At 37.7% G+C, this 24,293-nt stretch overlaps 1 protein-coding gene across 10 annotated transcripts in view; it reads right to left on the reverse strand.

Annotated features, from left to right (window-relative positions):
* PRKDC (protein kinase, DNA-activated, catalytic subunit) overlaps positions 1 to 24,293 on the reverse strand; it is a 194,553-nt gene that overhangs the window by 105,864 nt on the left and 64,396 nt on the right. For 9 of the 10 annotated variants that reach the window (XM_087447718.1, XM_004431149.3, XM_087447717.1 and 6 more), the window contains 9 exons: positions 24,140 to 24,234; positions 22,246 to 22,345; positions 20,648 to 20,781; positions 16,981 to 17,235; positions 7,133 to 7,356; positions 6,213 to 6,421; positions 5,647 to 5,779; positions 5,026 to 5,184; positions 4,004 to 4,207 (listed from right to left, as the gene is read on the reverse strand). In XM_087447718.1, coding sequence (XP_087303844.1) covers positions 4,004 to 4,207; positions 5,026 to 5,184; positions 5,647 to 5,779; positions 6,213 to 6,421; positions 7,133 to 7,356; positions 16,981 to 17,235; positions 20,648 to 20,781; positions 22,246 to 22,345; positions 24,140 to 24,234 — 1,513 coding nt within the window. The remainder of the gene's footprint in view (positions 1 to 4,003; positions 4,208 to 5,025; positions 5,185 to 5,646; positions 5,780 to 6,212; positions 6,422 to 7,132; positions 7,357 to 16,980; positions 17,236 to 20,647; positions 20,782 to 22,245; positions 22,346 to 24,139; positions 24,235 to 24,293) is intronic. The other variant, XM_087447719.1, reaches the window with a different exon arrangement.

Consider the following 24,293-nt stretch of genomic DNA (forward strand, 5'->3'; position numbering starts at 1 on the left):
AGGAAACCATCAATAAAATGAAAAGACAACCTATTAAATGGGAGAAAATATTTGCAAATCATATATCTGATAGGGGTTAATATCTAAAATATATAAAGAACTCACACAATTCAAAAGCAAAAAACCAAACAATCTGCTTTAAAAATGGGCAAAGGAACTGAATAGACATTTTTCCAAAGACAAAAAGATAGCCAACAGGTACATGAAAAAGTGTTCAACATCATGAATCAACAGGAAAATGCAAATCAAAACCACAATGAGATATCACCTTACACCTGTCAGAATGGCTATTATCAAAAAGACAAGAGATAACAAGCGTGGGAGAGGATGTGGAGAAAAGGGAACAGTGCACGAGCACTGTTGTTAGGAATGTAAACTGGTGTAGTCACTATGGAAAACAATATGAGGGTTCCTCAAAAGATTAAAAATAGAACTACCATATGGATCCAGCAATTTCACTTCTGGGTATTTACCCGAAGGAAATGAAAACTAACTCGAAAAGATATCTGCACCTCCACGTTCATTGCAGCATTACTTAGAATAGCCAAGACATGGAAATAACCTAAGTGTCTATCAACAAATGAATGGATAAAGATGTGGTACATACATACAATGGATATTTTTCAGCCTTAAAAAAGAAGGAAATTTTGCCAATTGCCACAACATGGATTGGATCCTGAGGGCATTATGCTAAGTGAAATAAGTCAGATAAAGAAAGATAAATACTGTATGATATTACTTACATATGGAACCTAAAAAAAACCAAATTCATAGATACAGAGAACAGATTGGTGTTTGTCAGAGGCAGGGCGTGGGGGGCAGGCAAAATGGGTGAAGGTGATCAAAAGGTGTAAACTTCCAGTTATAAGATAAATAAGTTCTGGAGATGTAATGTACAGCACGGTGACTAAAGTTAATATTGTATTGCATATTTGAAAGATGCTAAGAGAGTAAATCTTACAAGTTCTCATCACAAGAAAAATAAAACTTGTAACTATGTGAGGTGATGGATGTTAACTAAATTTATTGTGGTAATCATTTTGCAATATATACATATATCAAATCATCATGTTGTACACCTAAAACTAATACAAGGTTATATGTCAATTGTATCTCAATAAAACTGGAAAAGAGAAAAATAAAAAGATATTCATTAATGTGAATGGTTACAAAATATATAAAATCTGACATACCATATTCTTATAAAGAAAATATAAAGGGAAAATATTCCATTTACATTTACAACTAAACAGCATCTAATATCTAGAAACGGTCTTAACAAGAAATATGCAGGAAATAGATGAATAAAATCATAACATTCCACATAATAGTATGACAAAAAGATTTGAGAACATGAATAAAGACTTGAATAAAGAAAGAAACATACCTTAGAAAAAGTAGGCTTTTAATTTTTTTACAGAAGTCAGTTCAGTTTAAATTTACTCTATACAAGTGTATTATCAATCAAAATCCCTATATGTTGGGAGGAGGGTGGTGAGGAACTTGACAAATGATTCTAAATTTCATTCTGAAGAATAAATATAAAGTACAGCTGGAAAAATTCTAAAAAACAAAAATACTAAGAAAGAACAGTGTCTTACCAGATGCTAAAATGTATCTAAAAATCTGCAGAAATTAAAAGAATGTGGTACTGGCTGAGAAATAGATGGTTAAGTAACAAATTAAACCTCTGACCCAAATATGTAGGGATTTAGAACATTTCACAAAGTTAGAATCCTGAATCAGTGAGAAAAATATGCATTAGTGAATAAATGTTTGTTCAATACGTAACCATTGGGAAAAAATGTCACTCCTGCAGTGCTCACTGCATTATTTATATTTGTTAAAAAAAGAAACTATAAAAGTAACAGAAGAAAATATGGGCAGATTTTAAAGATAATATTGAGGTGGAGGAGGCCTTTCTAAGTATTACGTGAAAGAAAAAACAATAGAAAAAAGAAGATTGATAAATTTAACTATAAAAAATTAATACCTCTATATGGAATAAATATTCCAAGAGATTGAAAGACAAATGAGCAGTAGGAAAAAGTACTTTCTGCATACACGATAGACAGAGGCCTACTATCTTTAATATACAAAACTTCTTACAAATTAATAAGAATGTAACCCCAACAGAAAAATGAGCAAAATACAAAAATACAGCATAACCAGAAACATTTTGGTTGTTCCAAAAAATTAGCAGGACACCAAGATCAGAAGTGTTGGAAAACTGACATTAAACTTGAAACATAAAAGTACCAAACAGAATTCTCACTAGTGGAATAATAAAATGTTCTGTTATGGTGCAAAGTATTTCAAACTTTACTACGTTGCTTAGAGAAATACTTGTGTTATATACTGAATGTGATTACTTTACTAAATGTCTTTCCTTTAAAAAAAAAAAAAAGAGGAAGGTATCCTTGCCCTCAACTATGCCTAAGGTCCCCCAGTACAGAGACAGTCATCCTTTCCAGAGGGTGAGCCACCTCCAGTCTCCCCAAGTGGGGAAGGACCAGTCCCCTGAAGACGGGATGAGGCTTGGTGAGCGGACAGGGCATGGCTAATCTTCAACCAGTCCTCCTCTCTGCAGTCTTTCCTTCACACCCTGCTCTCTCTGTACTCCAGAAGCCCAGGGTCTCCACTGCCTGACCCCTTTCTGAGTTCTGCAGCACAAACTGGCTGCCTGTCTCCCCACTGCTACGTCACATCGCAGCTTTCTTGGACTCTGTGAAGTCTGTTATCATTTGTCTTATTGCTTTCCAGCTTCCAAAATGTTGCCACTCTTCTCTTTTATCCTTTCTCTGTGTTTTTTAAGTTTGCTCTTTTTTTTTTTAACCCTGTTTCTGTCATTTGAGAGATATTTGAGGAGGAAATGGAGGTGAATGCATATGGTTTTTAACCATCATCTTCACCAGAAGATTGAATAGTTTAAAAAGCTCAAAATGTTATATTTCCTGCGTGTCACGGGTGTATTACAATTTTATTTCTAACTTTAAAAAATACAAATTCTGGGGCTGGCCCCGTGGCTTGGCGGTTGGGTGCATGCGCTCCACTACTGGCGGCCCGGGTTCGGATCCCAGGCGCACACCGATGCACCGCTTGTCCAGCCATGCTCTCGCGGTGTCCCACATACAGCAACTAGAAGGAAGTGCAACTATGACATACAACCATCTACTGGGGCTTTGGGGGAAAAAAGGAGGAGGATTGGCAAGAGATGTTAGCTCAGGGCCAGTCTTCCTCAGCAAAAAGAGGAGGATTGGCATGGATGTTAGCTCAGGGCTGATCTTCCTCACACACACACACGAAAATACAAATTTTTAGTGCAATCTACCACAAAAGATTCCCCTACAATAGACAACAAGCACTCTTTGGAATAAAAGTTTAACTCAGCAGGAAATTATGCACTGTCCCTTAAAATGGTCATTCCAACAATTAACAGTTTCTAATTGTCTACAGACCAGGTTAAATTTCAAAATTTTATAAGTTTAGCAAACCAAAGTCAACTATATATTAAAAACTGATGTCCAAAGGTTCAATGTGAGGGGGTAAAGTGGGCTACAGCAGGAACATGCTCTCAGTTATGACTCTCAGTATGAAAACATGAAAGAATCACCATTACAGAAAGGACCACCAGAATGCACGGGATCAGCTCGTGGCTGGTGGAAAAGCAAAGTCAGGTGTGGGCCTCAAGACAGGTTCTGAGCTCCAATGCCAAGTCCTGGCAAAAGTCAACATCCTACACAGCTGTGCCTCATGATATTAGGCCTAGAGATTTTAGGGGAGTGAGAGATTAGGGAAAAAAAATCAATGTTTCAACACTCATTAACATTATTAACGTTCATAAAGGCTGCGTTTTCTTTCCTTTGATTTTGTTTTTAAACACTGGCAAGAGCTTTAAACTTTCCAGGAAGAGATATTGTTTTAATTATATATTTCAGAAATATAGCAATCCTTTAATGAGCACTATATAAGAAAATATTTACTTAAAGGAAAATTTCACTACCATTTTGGGATTATCCACAGATGATTTCATGAGCTCCAATACAGCAAGATCTATATTTTTCAACAATTCAGTGTTGATCGTTTCTGAGAACAAGCTATAAAAATACTCTCCGTGAGAGAAGCTGACGATGTTTTTCTGGGACCCTCCTGCAGATGGTATGGACACCACCACCGTGTCCAGGAGAAGACTCACAAGGTGCTCACACTGTGAAGAAGAAAGACATGTGACAACAGGAGTACAAGTCTTATGTGTTACAGAAAGACTCCTTGGGCAGCTGTGAACTTGGAAACTGGAAAATCACACAGTAAGGGCTCAAGAAAGCCTGGTATCTGAAGGCCTGGGCTCAAGTTTAAAGTGTATACATTTCAATTAGCCTCCATTTTCTAGGTTTCATTTGGGGAAAGAAATCTTCCCTGACTCACGTTTCTCCCAAATTTCCAGAAAATCTTCCTGTTATTGCTTTGAGAGGAGAGTCTAATAAGGGCGAGTATTTGTAGACAACTTAAATTTGTAATCTGTTTATGTTAAGTGGACAAAGGGGCAAAGAGGAGGTTTCTGCTACAGGAGAAGGAAAGGTGGGTGGAATGCACTGAACACACAGGACTGGCTGGCAGCTCGCAGCTACAGCAGAGACTGTTGGAGGCCAATCCTGCACAGTTTAAAAAGCCATGAGGACACTATTTTGTGGTGCCTCTGGAATTATCCTCCACAGATCGGTCATTGGAAGAATCACCCAAGATAGGGGAAGAAGATACCACTGCATCAACAGAGTCCAGCTTTATGTTCACAAGTGTTCTCTGCCTCAAGTCCTTGTGGAAACAAAGTGGGACAGACAGAACCTCAATTTAAGAAGAATGTTGTTCTACTTCTTTTTTAGAGAGAAAGTCAGCTCATGTCAATCAATTACAGCACTTGTGCAGCCAAGAACTTATCCCACTAAATTCCTGTTTTTAGAGACACACTGCAAATGAGTTACATATTTACATCACTAGGACAGCATAACATGTAGCTGTTTTTCCTACCAGTCCTCCAAAAGCAAAGGCCAACTCCAGAAGTCCACTGGCCAGTCGCTTACAATTGGGATCTAGTGAAGGGAGGCACTGCCGTTCATCTCCAGGTGCGATGCTTTTATAAACCAAGGAAAGAAGTTTTCTGCCAACAGAATGATGCTGATCTGCAGACTAAAATAAAGTCAACACTGAAATATCCAGCAATAAGATATTTTATAGAAAAACACAATTTGACATCTCTCATTAATTAAAAAATCCAGGCTAGCTAAGACTGACAACTGCCTTCCAACTGTCACGAAAATTTTCACTCCACTTTGCTTTCTACACTATATTCTTCATTTACGTTGCCTAGCCAGAAATGCGCAACAGCAGTTAGTCCCTAAAGTTCCTCAGAAGGCTGCTGGAAATATTCAAATGTCTTTCATTTTATTTTCATTTTATATTTATAAAAATATTTATAAATTTTTATATTTACTTTCATATTTATATTCCACATGTCCGGAGCAAGTGTTTCTGTAATTCCCATTTTAAGCATGGTCTGTACATAAAGGATGTCTAACAAAGAACATGAATAAATAGACTAATTAGCACAATAAAGCTAAGAGAAATGTAAAACAAATTGGCTGTGGTTACCTGAGATGGTACTATAACATACAAAAACCCAGCTCTATGAAGTTGTTTACAAGCTGACACGATAGAGGCCAGCTTGGCCCCATCCACGCAAGCATCAGGGCCATACAGGTCAATGGCACAGAGCTCTTCAATGCTAGCCAGGTGAGAAAAAACAAAAAGAAAACTAGATGAGTGCTGATCTTGTTAAATCATCAGGACACACTGGAAAAATGCGTGTATTCTGTTATAAATGTATTTACTAACTACCTGGCACTCAATTTCATTACATACCCCTAGAAAGCAACCACAGGCTAACACCAAACAAGGCCCATGCCCTCATGCAGCCGTGGAAATCAACCGGTGCTAAGCCACACTCGAGGCCTGCTTACTTGAAGACGTAGGGAAGGCATTTGCTAACTAGATGATTTTCAAACAATTGAGGAGAACGTTTGCACCAAACACCCCACTCATTAGATCCTTTACTTGAAGAAATGGCTACAACAGCCACACAAGTGGCTGCCAGAGTGTGGGACACACTGCGACCTTAAATTCCATAGCACTGCCCTGAGCACGATCTAAATGCCCACCCTTGTGCTGTTATGTTTTCCTTGAGGTGCATCTCCAGGATGTCTTTGTATGGGGACTTCTTCAGTGCTTTCATCAGGTTCGCACAAACGTTGGGAAGATGGTTCATAACTGGGACATCACCAATATTGAAACCTATGCTCGAGGGCTCACATAGGGTTTTCACCAAGAGTTTCATAAGGTTAGTGTCACATACATCCTTCTCAAGGAGCTGTAAAAGATGATTTGAATAAAAACATATTTATTAGTCAGCATTTAGATTTTCACTAGAGTGTTAGGTCCATGAGGTGGGGAATTTCTGCCTGGCTAGGGCAGGGGCTGGCAAACTTTCTCTGTAAAGGGTCAGACAATAAATATTTTAGCTTTGTGGGCCATATGGTCTGCTGCAACTACTTAATTTACGGCCATTATAGTGTGAAAGCAGCCACAATGTGTGAACAAATGGGCCTGGATGTGTTCCAGTAAAACTTTCTTTACAACAGCAGGCGGCAGGAGGAATCTGGCCTGTGGACCACAGTTCTCCAGCCCCTGGCTTGCGTCAAGGCTGTATCCCCAGGACAGGGTCTGGTGTACAGTAGGCACTTAGTATATATTAACTGGATGGATTGATTGGAGTTGGTTTCTATAATAAGCCTGACAGATACATTTACAAATACTTGCTAATGCATGTTTCCTAAGGCAGATGTTTGCTCATCATATAAAATCCAATATCTAAAAAAACTTTATTTACAAAAACTATTTTGTACTTTATTCACACAACGAAAATCTGAAGTACATGCGAAGTTTTATTATTTTCAAGAACAGATAACTGCTACAGTAACAGAAAGTTCTAGGAAAGTCAAAACCTCTTCTAATAGGTACTTAAGTATTTCCCGTGTCAAGTACTGACTTCAAACGAACAGAGCAGCAGGAGTGACCCTACCTTCCAGCCTTCTGGGGAGGTACTGAGCAGCGTTGTGGTAAACTCCATAATCCGGACCACAACTGTGCATTTGCTGTAATTATATCTTTCTTCTTCTTGGGGGCTGGGTCTGTTACCTGTTGCCCCAGTGTCAAAACACTTTGCTGCTGCCATAATATCATGCATAGCAATGTGTTCTAAAAAGAAAGCTACCGCCCTCCAAAGTGAAGACTGTGTTTCAGTACCTAGAAAAAATTACATTAAAATATTACCATGTGCTTTTCACATTCATCCACTAAGATTAATGTGAAATTCCTTCTTTCAGTATAGGCATGATATACTTTTAGCCAAAATTCAAAATTAAAAAAAATTCAATAAAAGCTGAATAAAATGGTAGCTATTTCTTCTCATTTCAAAATTAATACCACTCAAATAGAATTCAACTTTAGACTCACACAGTAAGAACACATCTATGGAAGGTGAAGTCTCGATTCTCAAACACTACATGTAGAAATATAAATTAACATGATCTGTTTGAAGGGCAATTTGGCAAATCATACCAAAAGCTTTAAAAATTGTGCATGCTAATTTCTATCAAATGTAAAAAAGCTCAACGTTTTGATCCAGCATTGAAATTTTCTCCTAATGAAATAACAGCAAAATTGGAAAGATGTTGTGACACGGTGACTTATAATAAGAAATATATATACTGGTCTCCATCCCCTGGTTCCTGACTCAGAGTTCCTAAAACTGTTGTAAATTCCTAAGTGATAAGAACACTAGGAGCATCTTTTGTTCTAATATTTGGACTTTGACCCTGTTTCATAACACAGAGCTCCTGAAACCCTTTTAATTTCCTGGGTGATAGGAGTATCTTTTGTTCTAATGAGATGACTGTGGGTGAGCTCCTGGATGAGGCTGGTCACTGGAAAGACCAAGCTGTGATTGGAAGCTTGGAATTTTCACTTCTACCCCCACTTCTCTTTAGAAGGGAAAATGGCTGAAAATGGAGCTAATGATCAATTATGCCTATGTGATGAAGCTTCCAAAAGTACGGGGTCCGGAGAGCTTCCAGGCTGGTGTACACGTGGAGATGCTGGGAGAGGAGAGCACCTGGAGTCAGCATGGAAGATCCATGCCCCTTCCCAAAGACCTCGTCCTGTGCATCTCTTCCATCTGGATTCTGTATCCTTCATCATACCCTTTTATAATAAACTGGTAAACAAAAGTAAATGTTTCCCTGAGTTCTGTGAGCCACTCTAGCAAATTAATCGAATCCAAAGTGGGGGGAGGTCATAGGAACTTCCAATTTGTAGCCAAGTCTGACAGAAGTTGCTGGTAACTGGGGGACCTACTACTTGTGACCGGAATCTGAAGTGGGGAAAGGCAGTCACATGGGACTGAGCCCTTAACCTGTGGAACCTGATCCTCTCTCCAGGTAGACAGTGTCAGAACTGAGTTAAATTGTAGCACACACAGCTGGTGTCAGAGAATTGCCTGGTGGGGGAAAACTTCCACACATTTGGTGACCAGAAGTGTCAGAAGTGAACTGTTCTGTGTAAAAGTAAAGGTGACACACAGGAGAAAAACAAAGTAGGAAAGAACTATGCTTTCCCTACACAGGAGGCAGACTGAACTGAGGTTTTTCCTTTACATATGTGTTTGTAAGAATGTTCATTTTAGCATTGTTTTTAATAATGAAAGAATAGAAACAACCTAAATGTCCTTCAAAGGGGCAAGAGAGAGACAAATTACAGCAGTGGTCTTCAAACAGGTGTGTACGGGCACTAGTGATTTTATGGAATCAATTTCAGATCAACTCCCAAATGGACTTTTTCATAAAACTCATCTGTCTGAAAACATGCCTGCCCTAGTTCTCCTGTCCCATCTCCATCCCCTTCAGGATAACCCTTTTCCTGCTTAACAAAAGACAGACAGATACACCTTTCTCCTTTCCTCAGTCTCACGGTAGTTTACTAAGCCAGGGTACAAATATCTTCAGAACTCCAAACAACGGGATAATTTAAAATAGTGATGTACATGTCAAAAGAGTGAGTAAAGGTAAGGACTAAGAAATCCTTTTATAAGTCTGATGGTTTCCAATTTTTGTTTTCATAAAATTTAAGGAAAATTAAACTACCAACTGATAGATCATTAAAAATAATTTTGATAACAGGTCACTATGTATTCAAAGAATTGAGACAAAATACATTAAGAATTACATTCTCAAACAACAAATAATGGTTGAATTCAACAGACCATGGGCTGTATGACACATGCCGACCACAGATATGTTAAATGTGGAAAAAATGTGCACTTCAGAATTCTTCAATATGGCACCTGTTGATGTGAACAAGTTTTTTTAGTACTAAGATCCATATGAAAAAACAATAGAATGTTAATTATATAATTTTACTTTTTATATGTAATAATTATTTACCAAAAATTTTATTATGTTTATGTTGTAGTGGGAATAAATCTAATGGGCCCTAATAGCAAATATAATGATAACAGAGAAGAAACCTTTAAACACATAGACTCTTTTGTTCCAAAGATGGTTATAAGTAAAGACATAAGGATAAAAGGATAAAAAAATGTGGGGGGTATAGAATGGTAAATAAAAATTCAGAGACTCTGCAAAATTTCCAGTAAAGAAACTGTATTTTAAAGCTGATGATGCTGAATATAAAACTACTATAGTATTTAGGTTCCATCGAATACATTTTTTTCAAGTAATGCAAAGAGTTTTATATTAAAATGTAAACATTTACAATACAACAGAAATTATAACTTTTGGAATTATTTAAAGCAATCAGGAAAACTTTTTTTGGTCAACTTTATAGTCTGAAAGAAGGTAAATTGTTTTAAATGTCTCTTTCTCCTCAGAGAATAAATGAATAAAACAGTTTGAAGACTACTTAATTACAAGACATTCATATAATTTGGTAATATGTGGTCATTTAAATTAGATCAAGCTACACAGACTAACATAAAAAGATGTCCAATACATTAAGTTTTTTTTTAATGAGAAAATTATAGTAAAGCATGCATAATGATCATATTAACTAAAAAATAATAATTTTAAAAATAAATATATGTATAGAAAAAGTTTAGAAAAATAAACACTAAACTGTTATACTGTTTACCACTAGGGAATGTGATTAGAGGAGAAAATTTTGCATATTTCCTATGCTTTTTTCCTTCTTTAAATTATCAAAATGAGGATATATAAGATCTTTTAAAACAATAAATGCCAGATAATATTTGCAATTGAGTGGCTACTACTGCTGCTTTTGAAGTTTCACAACTTTTTTGAACTATCCTTCTGAGAATCTCATGCTAGAGTGTAAGATTTTCTCAGAACAATAAAAAATCTGTTTTCTTGAACCCTATCATGTGCAGGTGCACACACTGGATGCTCCCCACTATGCCTGGCTCTACCATCCTTAAGCTATAAGGAAGATAGCCTAGTTCTTTTCTCCCAAATTGCCATAATACAAACTTGACAGAATTAGAGAGAGAATGGTAGTTCCTTTAGTCAGCAACCACTACCAGTAGAGTGGATGTTCTGTCTATATTAAAAATAATTTGGGAGTGACATCAGCTTCATGGCAGAGTAAGTGCTTCCCTTAGACTCTGCCCTTAAGATGAAAAAGACCATTCATTAACCAACAGAGGACATTCACACAACACAAAAGACGTCTGAGAGACCCACACAGCCATACCTCAGAAGGTGGAAGTGCTGGACCCCATGGAGAAAGTGGAAGGAAGTAAGGAGATCTCCGCTCTATCCCCAACAGCGACCCAGGGCTCAGGACTGCAGGTGTGCAGCTCCGAGCAAAGAAGGGTGGGGGTGGCTCTCCACGGGAACACATTCGCTCTCCAAGTTCCCTTACAGTGGGTGGGAAAGCCCCAAACATGAAGCTAAGCTATTGCGAGGGTGTCTTCCACAAGCCAGCAACCCAGAAGAGCAGGTACTGAGGGCAGAGCGAGAACGTCCCCTGGATTGTGCAGGTCAAAGGAAGCGCCCCACCCCCTGCCTGGCACTCCAACTCAGCTGGTTGGCCAGAGGGCCCCCACATACGTTAGAAAAGCAGCAGCTACTGTTGCCAGGGATCATGGAGGGCTCATAATACACAGCTCCTGACCACCCCACCCCCAGCGGCGGCAGGTGGATCTGAGACTAAATATTATCACCATGAGAAGGCACAAATCCACATCATCAAATACTATGAGGAAATATATTGTACTCCAGACGAGAAGGAAAATGACAAGGACTCAGTAATCAAGCCTGAAGACACAAAAATTTACAATCGAAATGACAGAGAATTCAAAACAGCTATTACAAAAAAAAATCAATGAGTTACAAGAAAATACAGATAGACAGCTGAGTGAAATCAAGAACAAAATTAACAAACAGAGGGAATTTTTCACAAAAGAGATAGAAACTATAAACAAAAAACAATCAGAAATGTTGGAGATGAAAAACACAATGGATGAGATAAAGAAAAATCTGGAATGACTGTATAAAAGAGCTGATATTATGCAGGACAGAATTAGCAGCTTGGAGGAAAGAAATATAGAAATGCTTCAGACAGAGACAGAGAGAACTAAGACTAAAAAGAAATGAAGAAATTCTCCAAGAAATATCTTCCTCAATTAGGAAATGTAACATAAGGATCAGAGGTATTCCAGAGGGAAAAGAGAAGGAGAATGGAGCAGAAAGCTTGTTCAAAGAAATAATAGCTGAGAACTTCCCAAACCTGGGGAAGGAGCTGGAAATACAAGTAAAAGAAGCTAAGAGGACTCCTAATTATATCAATGTAAAAAGAGCTTCTCCAAGGCATACAGTAGTAAAACTGGCAAAAGTCAATGACAAAGAAAAAATATTAAGGACAGCAAGGCAGAAAAAAATAATTTACAAAGGAACCCCTAGCAGGCATTCAGCAGATTTTTCAGCAGAAAACTTACAGGCCAGGAGACAACGGAAAGATACTGAAAATTCTGAAAGACAAAACTATCAGCCAAGAATACTCTATCCAGTGAAAATATCCTTCAGATATGATGAAGAAATAAAAACTTTCCCAGATAAAACCTACGGGTGTTCATTGTCACAAGACCCCCACTGTAAGAAATGCTCAAGAAGGCCCTCATACCTGAAAAAACAAAAAAGGAAGGGTTTACAAAGACTTAAGCAACAAGATAAATAGGCAGACAAAATTAGGAAACTGCAGCAGCTCTCTATCAGAATAGGTTAGCAAACAATTATAACTCTAAGATAAAGGGAAGGAAAATACCAAAAATCATTATAGTCTTGTCATTTTAACCACAAACTCACAAGAAAAGACAGAATAAATTGTGACACAATACCTTAGAAGGGGAAGAGGAAAGAGATGGAATGGGCTTAGACTAAGGAAATAAGAGGCTATCAGAAAATGGGCTACCTCATCTATGAGATTTGTTATACAAACCTCATGGTAACCACTAAACAAATAATCAGAAGAGAGAGACATATGATAAACAGAGAAAATTGAGAAAACTATCATAGAGAACTACCAAACTGAACCAGTAGTCCCAAATACACAGGACAAGAACAAAGGAAAATACAGAACAACCAGAAAATGAGTGATAAAATGGCAGCATTAATAGCCCTCATATATCAATAAACACTCTAAATGTAAATGGATTGAATTCCACAAACAAAAGACAAAGAGTAGCGGGATGGATTCAAAAACAATTTCCAGCAATATGCTACCTTCAGGAAAAACATCTCAGCTCTGAAGACAAACACAGGCTCAAAGTGAAGGGATGGAAGACGATACTCCAAGCTAACGGCAAACAAAAGAAAGCAGGCATTGCCATACTTATATCATACAAAGCAGACCTCAGGATAAAACAGGTAATGAGAGAAAAAGAGGGGCAGTATATAATGATAAAAGGGACACTCCACCAAGAAGACATATCACTTATAAATATACACACACCCTACACAGGAGTTCCAAAATACATAAAGCAATTATTAACAAATCTAAAAAGAGATATTAACAACAACACAATAATAGTAGGGGACCTTAACACCCCACTTACATCAATGGATAGATCTTCCAGACAGAAACTCAATAAAGAAATAGTGGAATTAAACAAAAAACTAGACCATATGGACTTAACAGATATATATAGAACACTCCATCCAAAAACAGCACAATACACATTCTTCTCAAGCGCACATGGAATATTCTCAAGGATAGACCACATGTTGGGAAACAAGGCAAACCTCAATAAATTTAAGAAGACTGAAATCATATCAAGCATCATTTCTGACCATAATGCTATGAAACTAGAAATCAACTATAAGAAAAAAGCTGCAGAAGTGACAAAGGTCTGGAGACTAAACAACATGCTACTGAACAACCAATGGACCAATGAAGAAATTAAAGGAGAAATCAAAAAATATCTGGAGAAAAATGAAAATGAAAATACACCATACCAACTCATATGCGATGCAGCAAAAGCGGTCCTCAGAGGAAAATTCATAGAAATATAGGCCCACCTTAACAAACAAGAAGAATCCCAAATAACCAACCTTAAACTACATCTAACAGAATGAGAAAAAGAAGAACAAACAAAGCCCAAAGTCAGCAGAAGGAGGGAAACAATAAAAATTAAGAGCAGAAATAAATGAAATCGAAGCCAAAAAAAGTGGAAAGGATCAATGAAACGAAGAGCTGGTTCTTTGAGAAGATAAACAAAATTGAGAAACCCTTAGCCAGACTCACTAAGAAAAAAAGAGAGAAGGTTCAAATAAATATAATTAGAAGTGAAAGAAATACAAAGGATTTATAATATAAAAAGGATTATAAGAAAATACTATGAAAAATTACATGACAACAAATTGGATAACACAGACGAAATGGATAAAGTATTAGATTTATACAACTTCCGAAACTTAATCAAGAAGAAACAGAGAATGTGAACAGACCAACACAAGTAAAGAGATTGAAACAGTAATCAAAAACCTCCCAAAAAATAAAGTCCAGGACCAGATGGCTTCTCTGGAGAATTTTACCAAACATTCAAAGCAGATTTAATATCTATCCCTCTCAAACAATTTCAAAAGTTGAAGAAGACAGAAAACTTTCTAACACATTTTATGAGGTCAACATCATCCTGATCCCAAGGCCAGACAAGGACAACACAAAGAAGGAAAATTATAGGCCAATATCGCTGATGAACCTAGATGTAAAAATCCTCAACAAAATACTGGCAAACCGAAAACAGCAATACATTAAAAAGATCATACACCATGATCTATTGGGATTTATACAAGGAACTCAGGGATGGTTCAACATCCACAAATCAATCAATGTGATACACCAGATTAACAAAATGAGGAATAAAAACCACATGATCATCTCAATAGATGCTGAGAGGCATCTGACAAGATCCCACTTTCATTTATGATAAAAACTCTCAACAACATGGGTATAGAAGTACCTCAACAAAATAAAGGCCATATACGACAAACCCACAGCCAACATCATACTCAATGGAGAAAAAGTGAAAGACATTCCTCTGAGACCAGGAACAAGATAAGGGTGCCCAGTCTTGCCACTCTAATTCAACACGGTACCAGAAGTTTTGGCCCGAGCAATTAGGCAAGAAAAAGAAATAAAGAGAATCTAAATAGGCAATGAAGAAGTGAAACTGTAGCTGTTTGCAGATGACACTATTTTATATATGGAAAATCCTAAAGAATCCATTGGAAAACTATTAGAAATAATCAACAACTACAGGAAAGTTGCAGGGTACAAAATCAACTTGCAAAAATCAGCTGTATTTCTATACTCTAATAAGGAACTAACAGAAAGAGAACTCAAGAAGACAATCCCATTTACAATTGCAACAAAAAGAATAAAACATCTAGGAATCAATTTAACCAAGGAGGTGAAAGACCTATACAATGAAAACTATAAGACATTATTGAAAGAAATCGATTATGACATAAAGAAATGGAAAGACATCCCACGCACATGGATCAGAAGAATAAACATAGTTAAAATGTCCATACTACCTAAAGCAATCTACAGATTCAATGCAATCCCAATCAGAATTCCCAGGACATTCTTCACGGAAGTAGAACAAAGAATATTAAAATTCATATGGGGCAACAAAAGACCCTGAATAGCCAAAGCAATCCTGAGAAAAAAGAACAAAGCTGGAGACATCACAATCTCTGACTTCAAAATATACTACACAAAGCTATAATAATTAAAACAGCATGGTGTTGGTACAAAAACAGACACACAGATCAATGAAACAGAATTGAAAGCCGAGAAATAAAACCCCACATCTACAGACAGCTAATCTTCGACAAAGGAGCTAAGGACTCACAATGGAGAAATGAAAGTCTCTTCAATAAATGGTGCTGGGAAAACGGGATAGCCACATGTAAAAGAATGAAAGTAGACCATTATCTTTCACCATACACAAAAATTAACTCAAAAAGGTCAAAGATTTGAAGGTAAGACCTGAAACCATAAAACTCCTAGAAGAAAATATAGGCAGTATGGAGATTTCTCAAAAAATTAAAAATAGATACACCATACGACCCAGCTATCCCACTACTGGTTACTTATCCAAAGAACTTGAAATCAACAATTCAAGGAGACTTATGCACCCCTATGTTCACTGCAGCATTATTCACAATAGCCAAGAAGTGGAAGCAACCCAAGTGCCCATCAACTGATGATCGGATAAAGAAGATGTGGTGTATAAATATACAATGGAATACTACCCAGCCATAAAAAAAGACAAAATCATCCCATTTGCAACAACATGGATGGATCTTGAGGGTATTATGTTAAGCAAAATAAGCCAGACAGAGAAAGACAAACACCGTATGATTTCATGCATATGTGGAAGAAAAACTAACACGTGGACAAAGAGAACAGATTAGTGGTTACTAGGGGGAAGCGAGGTGGGGGTGGCCATAAGGGGTGAAGGTGCACATTTATATGTTGACTGACAAATGGTAACGTACAACTGAAATTTCACAATGTTATAAACTATTATGACCTCAGTTAAAAAAAGCATTTACATAACAGAACATGTTCTGAGTGGCAAGTCTGTGCTTGCAGCCCATGAAAGAGAGGTTTTAGGTGAACTTTCAGAAGATTAAAAATATGCCTGCTCAGACAACCCCGAAGTGGAGAACATATCTGTCAACTGACATTCAGCTCCAGATGCTCTATCCTCTGAGAGATCTACCTCTCAAGAGCCATGTCCTGCCTTCACAGGTCCCATTTAGGTCACTAGAAGGACAGAGCCCTTGCCTTCTTCCCAGCATGGGCTGAGGAGCACAAAAAACATTCCACCTTGCATTCGGTCCTCTGCTTACAACACTGTTATCACCATATATAAAAACTCTTAAGGAATTTTCCCTTAAAAAAAATGTAAGGGTGGAAATGTAAGAGAGATAAAGATGTGCTACAGAGAAACATGGAATAAGATTATGGAGCCTCATGTCAGGAAGAACTCTTTTAATGTACTCATGCAAACAAAAACCTGAAAAGGCTATTTTATAAAAAGGTCATCAAGAACCTGTGAACACGGCAGAAAAGAAGTATAGACTTTGAACAGGTAGCCTCAGCTGCATCACCAAATCCTTCTCCCACCCTCACTGAGAGACTGAATAAAAGTTCGGTGATGCCCTCCAGGCAGTACTAAATCAACGTGGTCTGTTATCACTGCTGTTGTGGTTATTTTTAGACAGCAGTGAACTGTGTAATCAGGAGCATCACTGATCTTTTCCCCAGAACGACTCCAGGCAGACCTGGACAACACTAACTGAGGGAGTAAGCTCTGCCTACCCAGGAGCTCAGGGGCTTCCACGGTTTTCTCCTCGGTGAACGTGTTGTAGCACTCCAGCGCCGCCAGAAGCATGTCCATCCACTGCAGGGCAGCTCTGAGACTGAACGGCCCTTGCAAATGGAAGAGTGTTGGCTGAGCAAGGATGCCTGACGGCAGACCACAACCTCTTCCTCCCCCCTCAAACGTGTTTATGAGAAAGGAAATATCTTCTTTCTTGATAATATCTTTCAGCCATAAGAAGGGGGATTTGTTGCCTTCAAAAAGAAACAAGATTAAAACACACATATAAATAACTTTCACATAATTAAAATTATTTAACCTAATCACTGACTGATTAAAAATAGCATCCCCCAATAATAAAAAACAAAAATTAAAAGTCCAATATGTTAAAAAAAAGTAATCAGATCAGAACAAGACTGGCAATATCACATTATTTCAAATATAGTTCTCCATAGAAGTCCCACATACACCACCTGTCAGAGCAGTAAAATTTCAAAATGATACAGGATAATCTTTGTTTTAACTATAGCACTCACAACCTGTTTCACTATAATTACTGCCAAGAAGGTATTTCCACCAAAAGCCATTCTCTTCAGTTTCTTTAAACATAAAAATAGTTGGACATCATTTAAGTAACTATAAACTTCATACCCTTTCCCTTGCCTTTTTTCTTGAAAATTACTATTCCGTTTTTTAAGGAATGAACACAAACAGAGCACTGTGACTCTCCAGCTCCCTGCTACGGGCACTTGGCCTTTCTGTGTCACTTTCCTCTTCTGTAAAGGAGAATCACAACAGTCTCCACCTCTGAGGTTGTTACAAAGATGAAATGAATTAAAGTTAATATTTGAAAAAGTGCCTAGACTAGCATCTACTACAGCAAGTGCAGTGTTTATTAAATGAGAGTCAAATGAGCCGCTTTTTAAAAGATATTTTTCTTCTGGACATTAATCATTTTCTAAATTAAAGAAAAAAATATTAAATCATATTTTGTATGCTGTAAAATCAGTGGCTCTGAAAAGGTCAAGTCATTCTGACTGTAATGAAGTTAGAGAAGAATCTAAAACAGCAATTTGTAATATATTAAGAAGAAGATATTGTGTCAAAAAATACCTAACACAAGCTATATAAAGTAAAAGATTAGTGTGTTTTCAGGGTTTGTTTTAGAAAGAAATATTAAACTTCACTATTTTCATTAAGAATAGACAAAGAAAATAAAACTGTAATAATGACTGAAAAATAAATTCTGCATCAACTGCCAGCTAAGAGTGACAGAAGAGAAAGTATAGAAAGAAAGCACACAGAAGCCAAATCTAGAGAAAGAACAAGACAAGGGAAGAAGAGTAAGAAGAGAGACAGGCCTGAGACAGCAGGAAAGCACATTATTTCTCTCTTGCTCTCCTCCTCATGACTGTGGTGCTCTATCACTCTGGCTTTCCATCCAACATGTTTCCATTCACTGAGTGTCAGCACTCAGAAGCCCCCGACACATCATAGGGACATTCCTGCACCTGTCATTATGTCCCATTGATCCGGATGTTGGTGCTCGGCACCACCACTGCATAGTGCACTCCTTCAGGATCTAAAGACATGCTTAACACTGTCCCTTAAAAACCACTGGGCGAAAAGATACAGAAGAGATAAGCAGACACACCACTGGAGGTCACAGAAGAGCTAAGTCAAGGAATACTCATTAATTGTACACAAATTATATGTTGGTAGCAGGGCAAGGTTCACCTACTACTTGGCATCCTTTGTTTAACAGAAACAATTCTGAGCTAGAGCTCTATTTATTTCATTGAAAATATACAAGGTTCTTATTAGAGGCAATCAAGAAGAAGAGCAATAGAAATGTCTGGGATCAGTCAAGTTGACATCACTGGAAATCTTTGTGTAAGCTACGGGAAAGCCAAAGCCAGCCCTGGTGGTCTAGCAGTTGAGCTTCAACACTCCTGTCGCTGCAGCCTGGGCTTGTTTCCTGGTCAGGGAACCACACCACCCGTCTGTCAGTTGTCACACTGTGACAGCTGCATGTCGCTGTGATGCTGAAAGCCATGCCACCGGGATTTCAAATACCAGCAGGGTCACCCATGGTGGGCACGTTTCAGCAGAGCTTCCAGACTAAGATAGACTAGGAAGAAGGACCTGGCCATCCACTGCCAAAAAAATTGGCCATGAAAACCCTGTGAACAGTAGCGGGCATTGTCTGATAGAGCGCCGGAAGGGGAGAGCATGGTGCAAAACAACCAGGCTGGGTTCCACTCTGCTATACACAAGCTCGCTAGGAGTTCAAATTGACTTGATGACACTAACAATTAAAATAGGAGAGCCAGAAAGTGTGAGGTACGGTACGCCAACAAGTAGTTCCACCTATATAATGTCTGGGCCTCAGTCTCCTATATAAGTAAGGAAAACATGCACCACCCCTCACCCCATCTACTCTTCACTGACTTTACCAGATTGTTGTGAGAATGACTTAACATATAAAACAAACTTCTTTAACTAAAAGCAGTAAGTACTAACAAGGTTTCTTAAACAATTCTTTAAATTAAAAATACAAATATAGATTTCTACTATATACAGAAAATTATAGTAGATAATTATATACTATATAAATGTACATGTAAATTTATATAGTATATATGATGTATACACACACATATATAATGTATATATACTATATATAGTATATATAAATGTAGATTTATATAGTATATATAATATATACTATGAATACAATTATGATATATAGTATATAACATTATAATATATTCCATGGTATAACAAAATGCAGCAGCCTCCTAAGATTTAGAACTACATGAAGTAATTTTCACTTCTTCCATGAAGAAAAAGCCCAAACGTAGTACTCCATCCCCTGTTCTAAAGAGAAGTGGCTCTCTCGCACAGTTTTAGTACACTGTCACCTTTCTCACCCAGATGCGCAGGCCACAGCATGTCTTGGTTCTGGACCAGTGCACAGTGCACTTGAGGTGCAGAGCCAGGGCCTGGGTCTGTCCTGAGGCACAATTTCCCCATACCTAAGCTACCAAACCCAGGTTTGGACTTACTGGAGAAAACAGAACAATATATTTATTCCTGAGAAGCAAGTCTATAAGTACGACTTAATGGTTAAAGTGTAGTAATTATTGAAAAGCATACTTTCATTGCTTTCCTTTAATATCACAATGATCTGAGATCACTCAGACTTAGGAGTCTAATGATTTCTTATTAATTACATGTTGAATTAAAACAACTGCATTATTTAACTATTAATAAGATTTCTAAACCTTAATTGAATATCATGTTAACAATTGCAATGGCCACCCAACTCTTCTTTATTTCTTTTAAATGGGATAGAAAAGCAAAAATGCAGTGGAATAAAAAAAGATACTGGGAAATTCTAAATTTACTTCCTCTGTATCATTTGACTAACATCAAAATAGCATGTTTTCCTTTCCTTCTACTAAGCTTTGAGAAGTGTACAGCCATAATTTATCACTTGTCATACAAATGATCTGTAATCATTATTGAACATACTTATTTTTTGTACTTATTAGAAACGTATTATTTGTTACTTTCATCTAAACAACGGAAAGATCACATTTTCAATAAGTGCGCATCTCTAAATGTCTGGTAAAAGCAAAACCCATCATTTATAGAACATACCTGGCAATAAAGGAACAAATTTATAAAAGAGTTCTATGGATTTGTGTCGACATTCTGTCTGGGGCCTCCCACAAGTGGCTAAAAGCCACTGGACCACATCCAATAAACACAGAGATGTCGCAGGTGGAAAGCCTCTAAATGGAGAAAACACACCATATTTAATATACACCCCAGCATTTAGCATTTAGCTGACCCAAGAGTCTAGAAATCATGAACTCAATTTTGCCACAGTGATACAAGTAGAGACTTCATTAAAAGTCATTCAATTTATTTTTAATGTATTGTCATTAGAATACAATAAAAATGTCACAGGTTAAATAAGTCCCAAATGCTGCTTAACTTCACTTTTTTTAATTAAGGGAAAATTAAAAAGCATTTCTTAAAAGAACAGCATCAAGTATTTTCATGTTTCCTTTTCAACGTACCTTAAAACAAAAAGGGGTTTAAGATCTAAAGTAATGTTTCTCAAATTGTGGTCCATGGACCGGCTGCATCAATATTATCTGTAAATCAGGCAGAAATGCAAATTCTCGGCCCTACTCCAGACCTACCAAAACAGATTCTGAGGGTAGGATCCAGCAACCTGTGTTTTTACTAGACCTCTATGTAATTGTGATGTATGCTCAAGTTTGAGAACCAATGATCTTGGGTGGCCCGGTGGCATAGCAGTTAAGTTCGCACATTCCACTTCAGCAGCCCAGGGTTTGTAGGTTCAGATCCCGGGCACGGACCTACGTACTGTTTATCAAGCCATGTTGTAGCAGGCGTCCCACATATAAAGTAGAGAGAGATGGGCACAGGTGTTAGGCCAGGGCCAATCTTCCTCAGGAAAAAGAGGAGGATTGGCAACAGATGTTAGCTCAGGACTACTCTTCCTCACCAAAAAAAAAAAAAAAAAAACCAACCAATGATCTAAAGAGATGTCATAGGTTAATGGCAGAATTTAAAAGAATCAATTTTAAAACAACAGAGAAAATATTAATGTCCAGTTTAAATGGGCCAATGCTTCTGCAGAGCAGTGGCCACCAGCAGACACTAGAGTCCCCCAGACACCCTGCAGAGATCCGGAGGGGCTGATGTGTGGCACACCCCACCCTGTCTGAGAACAAGACCTTGCAGGGATGCAGATGAGAGCAAAGAGGAGAAACCACTGGTCAGTAACCCAGCCTTGGTTTTGAGCAGCTTCATTTCATAACTCTATAATTTCATGTCTGTCAAAATTCTACTATTTCAATATTTCAGTTCTTATATTTCAAATTCACTCCATAATAGTTCATATATGTCTTAGTCAAATAATTCCACATCAAATTTGTATCCAAAATTGGTGCAGTAAAATAAATGTCTCAGTTACAAAACTAATTTTCAAATTTTATCCACTATCCCAACCAAGATCAAACTTATACCTTAAACTAAGCATTGTCAAATATAAAGCTTTTTAACGTCTTTAAAAAATTGACTCTTCACACTTGCACATATTCCTTGTTTAGAAAATTAATTCTTTATACTTCCACAGATTCCTCCCAAATTCTCCTTTATTAATTCAGAATTAGTTTTATGTTAGGAAAAAGAAAAAAGGAAAATGAAGCAATATCACCTACCGTGGCAAACGTCGTTTTTTTGATTTGTTTAAAGAAACGTGCTTCTTCTCAATGATACGCCTGAGGTGATCAATGGCATCACAACATTGTTCAATTGTACCTGTTCTCAAGTACAAAAATATATTTCCAAAGAAGACATATAGCTGATTATTAATAAGTTAGTATTACAGGTTTATTGGCCTGGTTTTTTTAATTAAAAAGGTAATTTTACAATAGAGTTACTATCTTTTCATCCCTCAGAAAATCTAAATAAATGATTTACATTGCATGTCCAAAACCAAAACCAAACCCATATTTAAGACTGCAGGACAGTATGGTGCCTGTGCGTGTGCACACACACACACACATACCAATACCACACCTCATGCGACTGCTCCACCAGCCACCTCAGCCAGCCAAAGAACAGCCTCATGTAATGGATGTGAGATGGAAGAAACTCTGCAGCTATTACGAAACCCACATACTAGGCCAGAGCCTGTGAATCTCAATTTAAGGCTTTTATTTAAGGAGTCTAAGTTCCTTGACCTCCTCTTCTTCTTATGTAGGCTAAACTATACCATAGCTGAATAATACAGCCACTAAAGAGAGAGAACAGAAACAAAATAGTAAAACCATCCACAGACATTTAGGGTTATTTATGAAAGGAGCCTTACACAACTTATTCTGACCTCTGTTACCAACAAAAAGTTTTCTTTCTATGATTTTTAAATATGGTAGTGATTTTTAAGAGAATAAAGTTTCACTCGAGATAAATAAAGCAATTTTAAGCTATTTGATGGCAAGGACTAAATTTTAAGCATTTCTGCTCATAGTGGACTATCAACACAAAGGAGAACAGAGCTCAACCCATCTTTTAAAAAGAGAAACAGAAACCAAATTCTGGATAAGTGAAAGAGAAGTTCTGCCACCACACAGCTGTGTGACCTAGATCACTCACTTACATTCTCTGGGCCCCCCGTGCCCTGACTAGTATGGAGACTGAACAATGAGATCGCTAAGAAGTCTTTCAGCTCAAAAACTCCATCATGTTCCTAATAGCTTCTGGACAGAATTTAATTTCAAAGAATATTATTTATTACTCTCTTAGCTGCTTTAGCCCATTTCCAACTTAATATCTTTTTATTAATTCCTAATTAATAATAGCTTTATCACAATCTTGTAATGAGACCTATTTTCTTTTCTTTTTTTTTTGTGAGGAGACCAGCCCTGTGCTAACATCTGCCAATCCTCCTCTTTTTTTTGCCAAGGAAGACTGGCCCTGGGCTAACATCCATGCCCATCTTCCTCCACTTTATATGGGATGCCACCACAGCATGGCTTGCCAAGCAGTGCGTCAGTGTGCGCCCGGGATCCGAACCAGCAAACCCCGGGCAGCCGCAGCGGAAAGTGCGCACTTAACCACTTGCGCCACTGGGCCGGCCCCTAATGAGACCTATTTTCTACTTTCTAAATTGCCATTAGTGAGTTCAGAAACATTGACCACATGTCAGTGGTTATTATCTCCAGCTTTCTTTACATTGTGTGATCTGTACATTTTCACATTTTCTGTCACAATACTAACTGGCTGGCTTCATTGGAGCTTCCCTATAAAACTGTCCCACCTGCCCTGAGAAGGATCTCCAACCAACCAGGGGTCAGGTTAAGTGGCTGCCTGAGCCCAGGGGGACATGGTGAGGCTTTGAGGAGGAAGGCATGGAAGACTCTTTTACAAACTAGCTTTGTGGCAACGGAAGGGGATATCTCCCCTTCACATTTATCACCCTAAATGCGAGACATAGGAGAAGAAACCACCTTCTGAGAGAATCATCTGAGGCTTAACCCCAGTGGAAACGCTCTTAAAGACTGGTAAGACAAACAAGTGGGCATGCAAACAGAAAGCTCACATGAGACCCACCTAAGGATTTCTCATCTGTATGTGCTAAGGCCAGACTTTCAATATATGTTACCAAGGCTTCAAACACAAACTGTTCTACCAGAGACTCTTCTTCCCTGTAAAATAAAAAATATTGAGCCTCACCTAAGAAAATAATGAAGCAGAAATGATGATG

The sequence above is a fragment of the Ceratotherium simum genome, chromosome 23 (assembly GCF_057802395.1).
Source record: "Ceratotherium simum simum isolate JZ-2026a chromosome 23, ASM5780239v1, whole genome shotgun sequence".
NCBI classification, from domain to species: domain Eukaryota; kingdom Metazoa; phylum Chordata; class Mammalia; order Perissodactyla; family Rhinocerotidae; genus Ceratotherium; species Ceratotherium simum.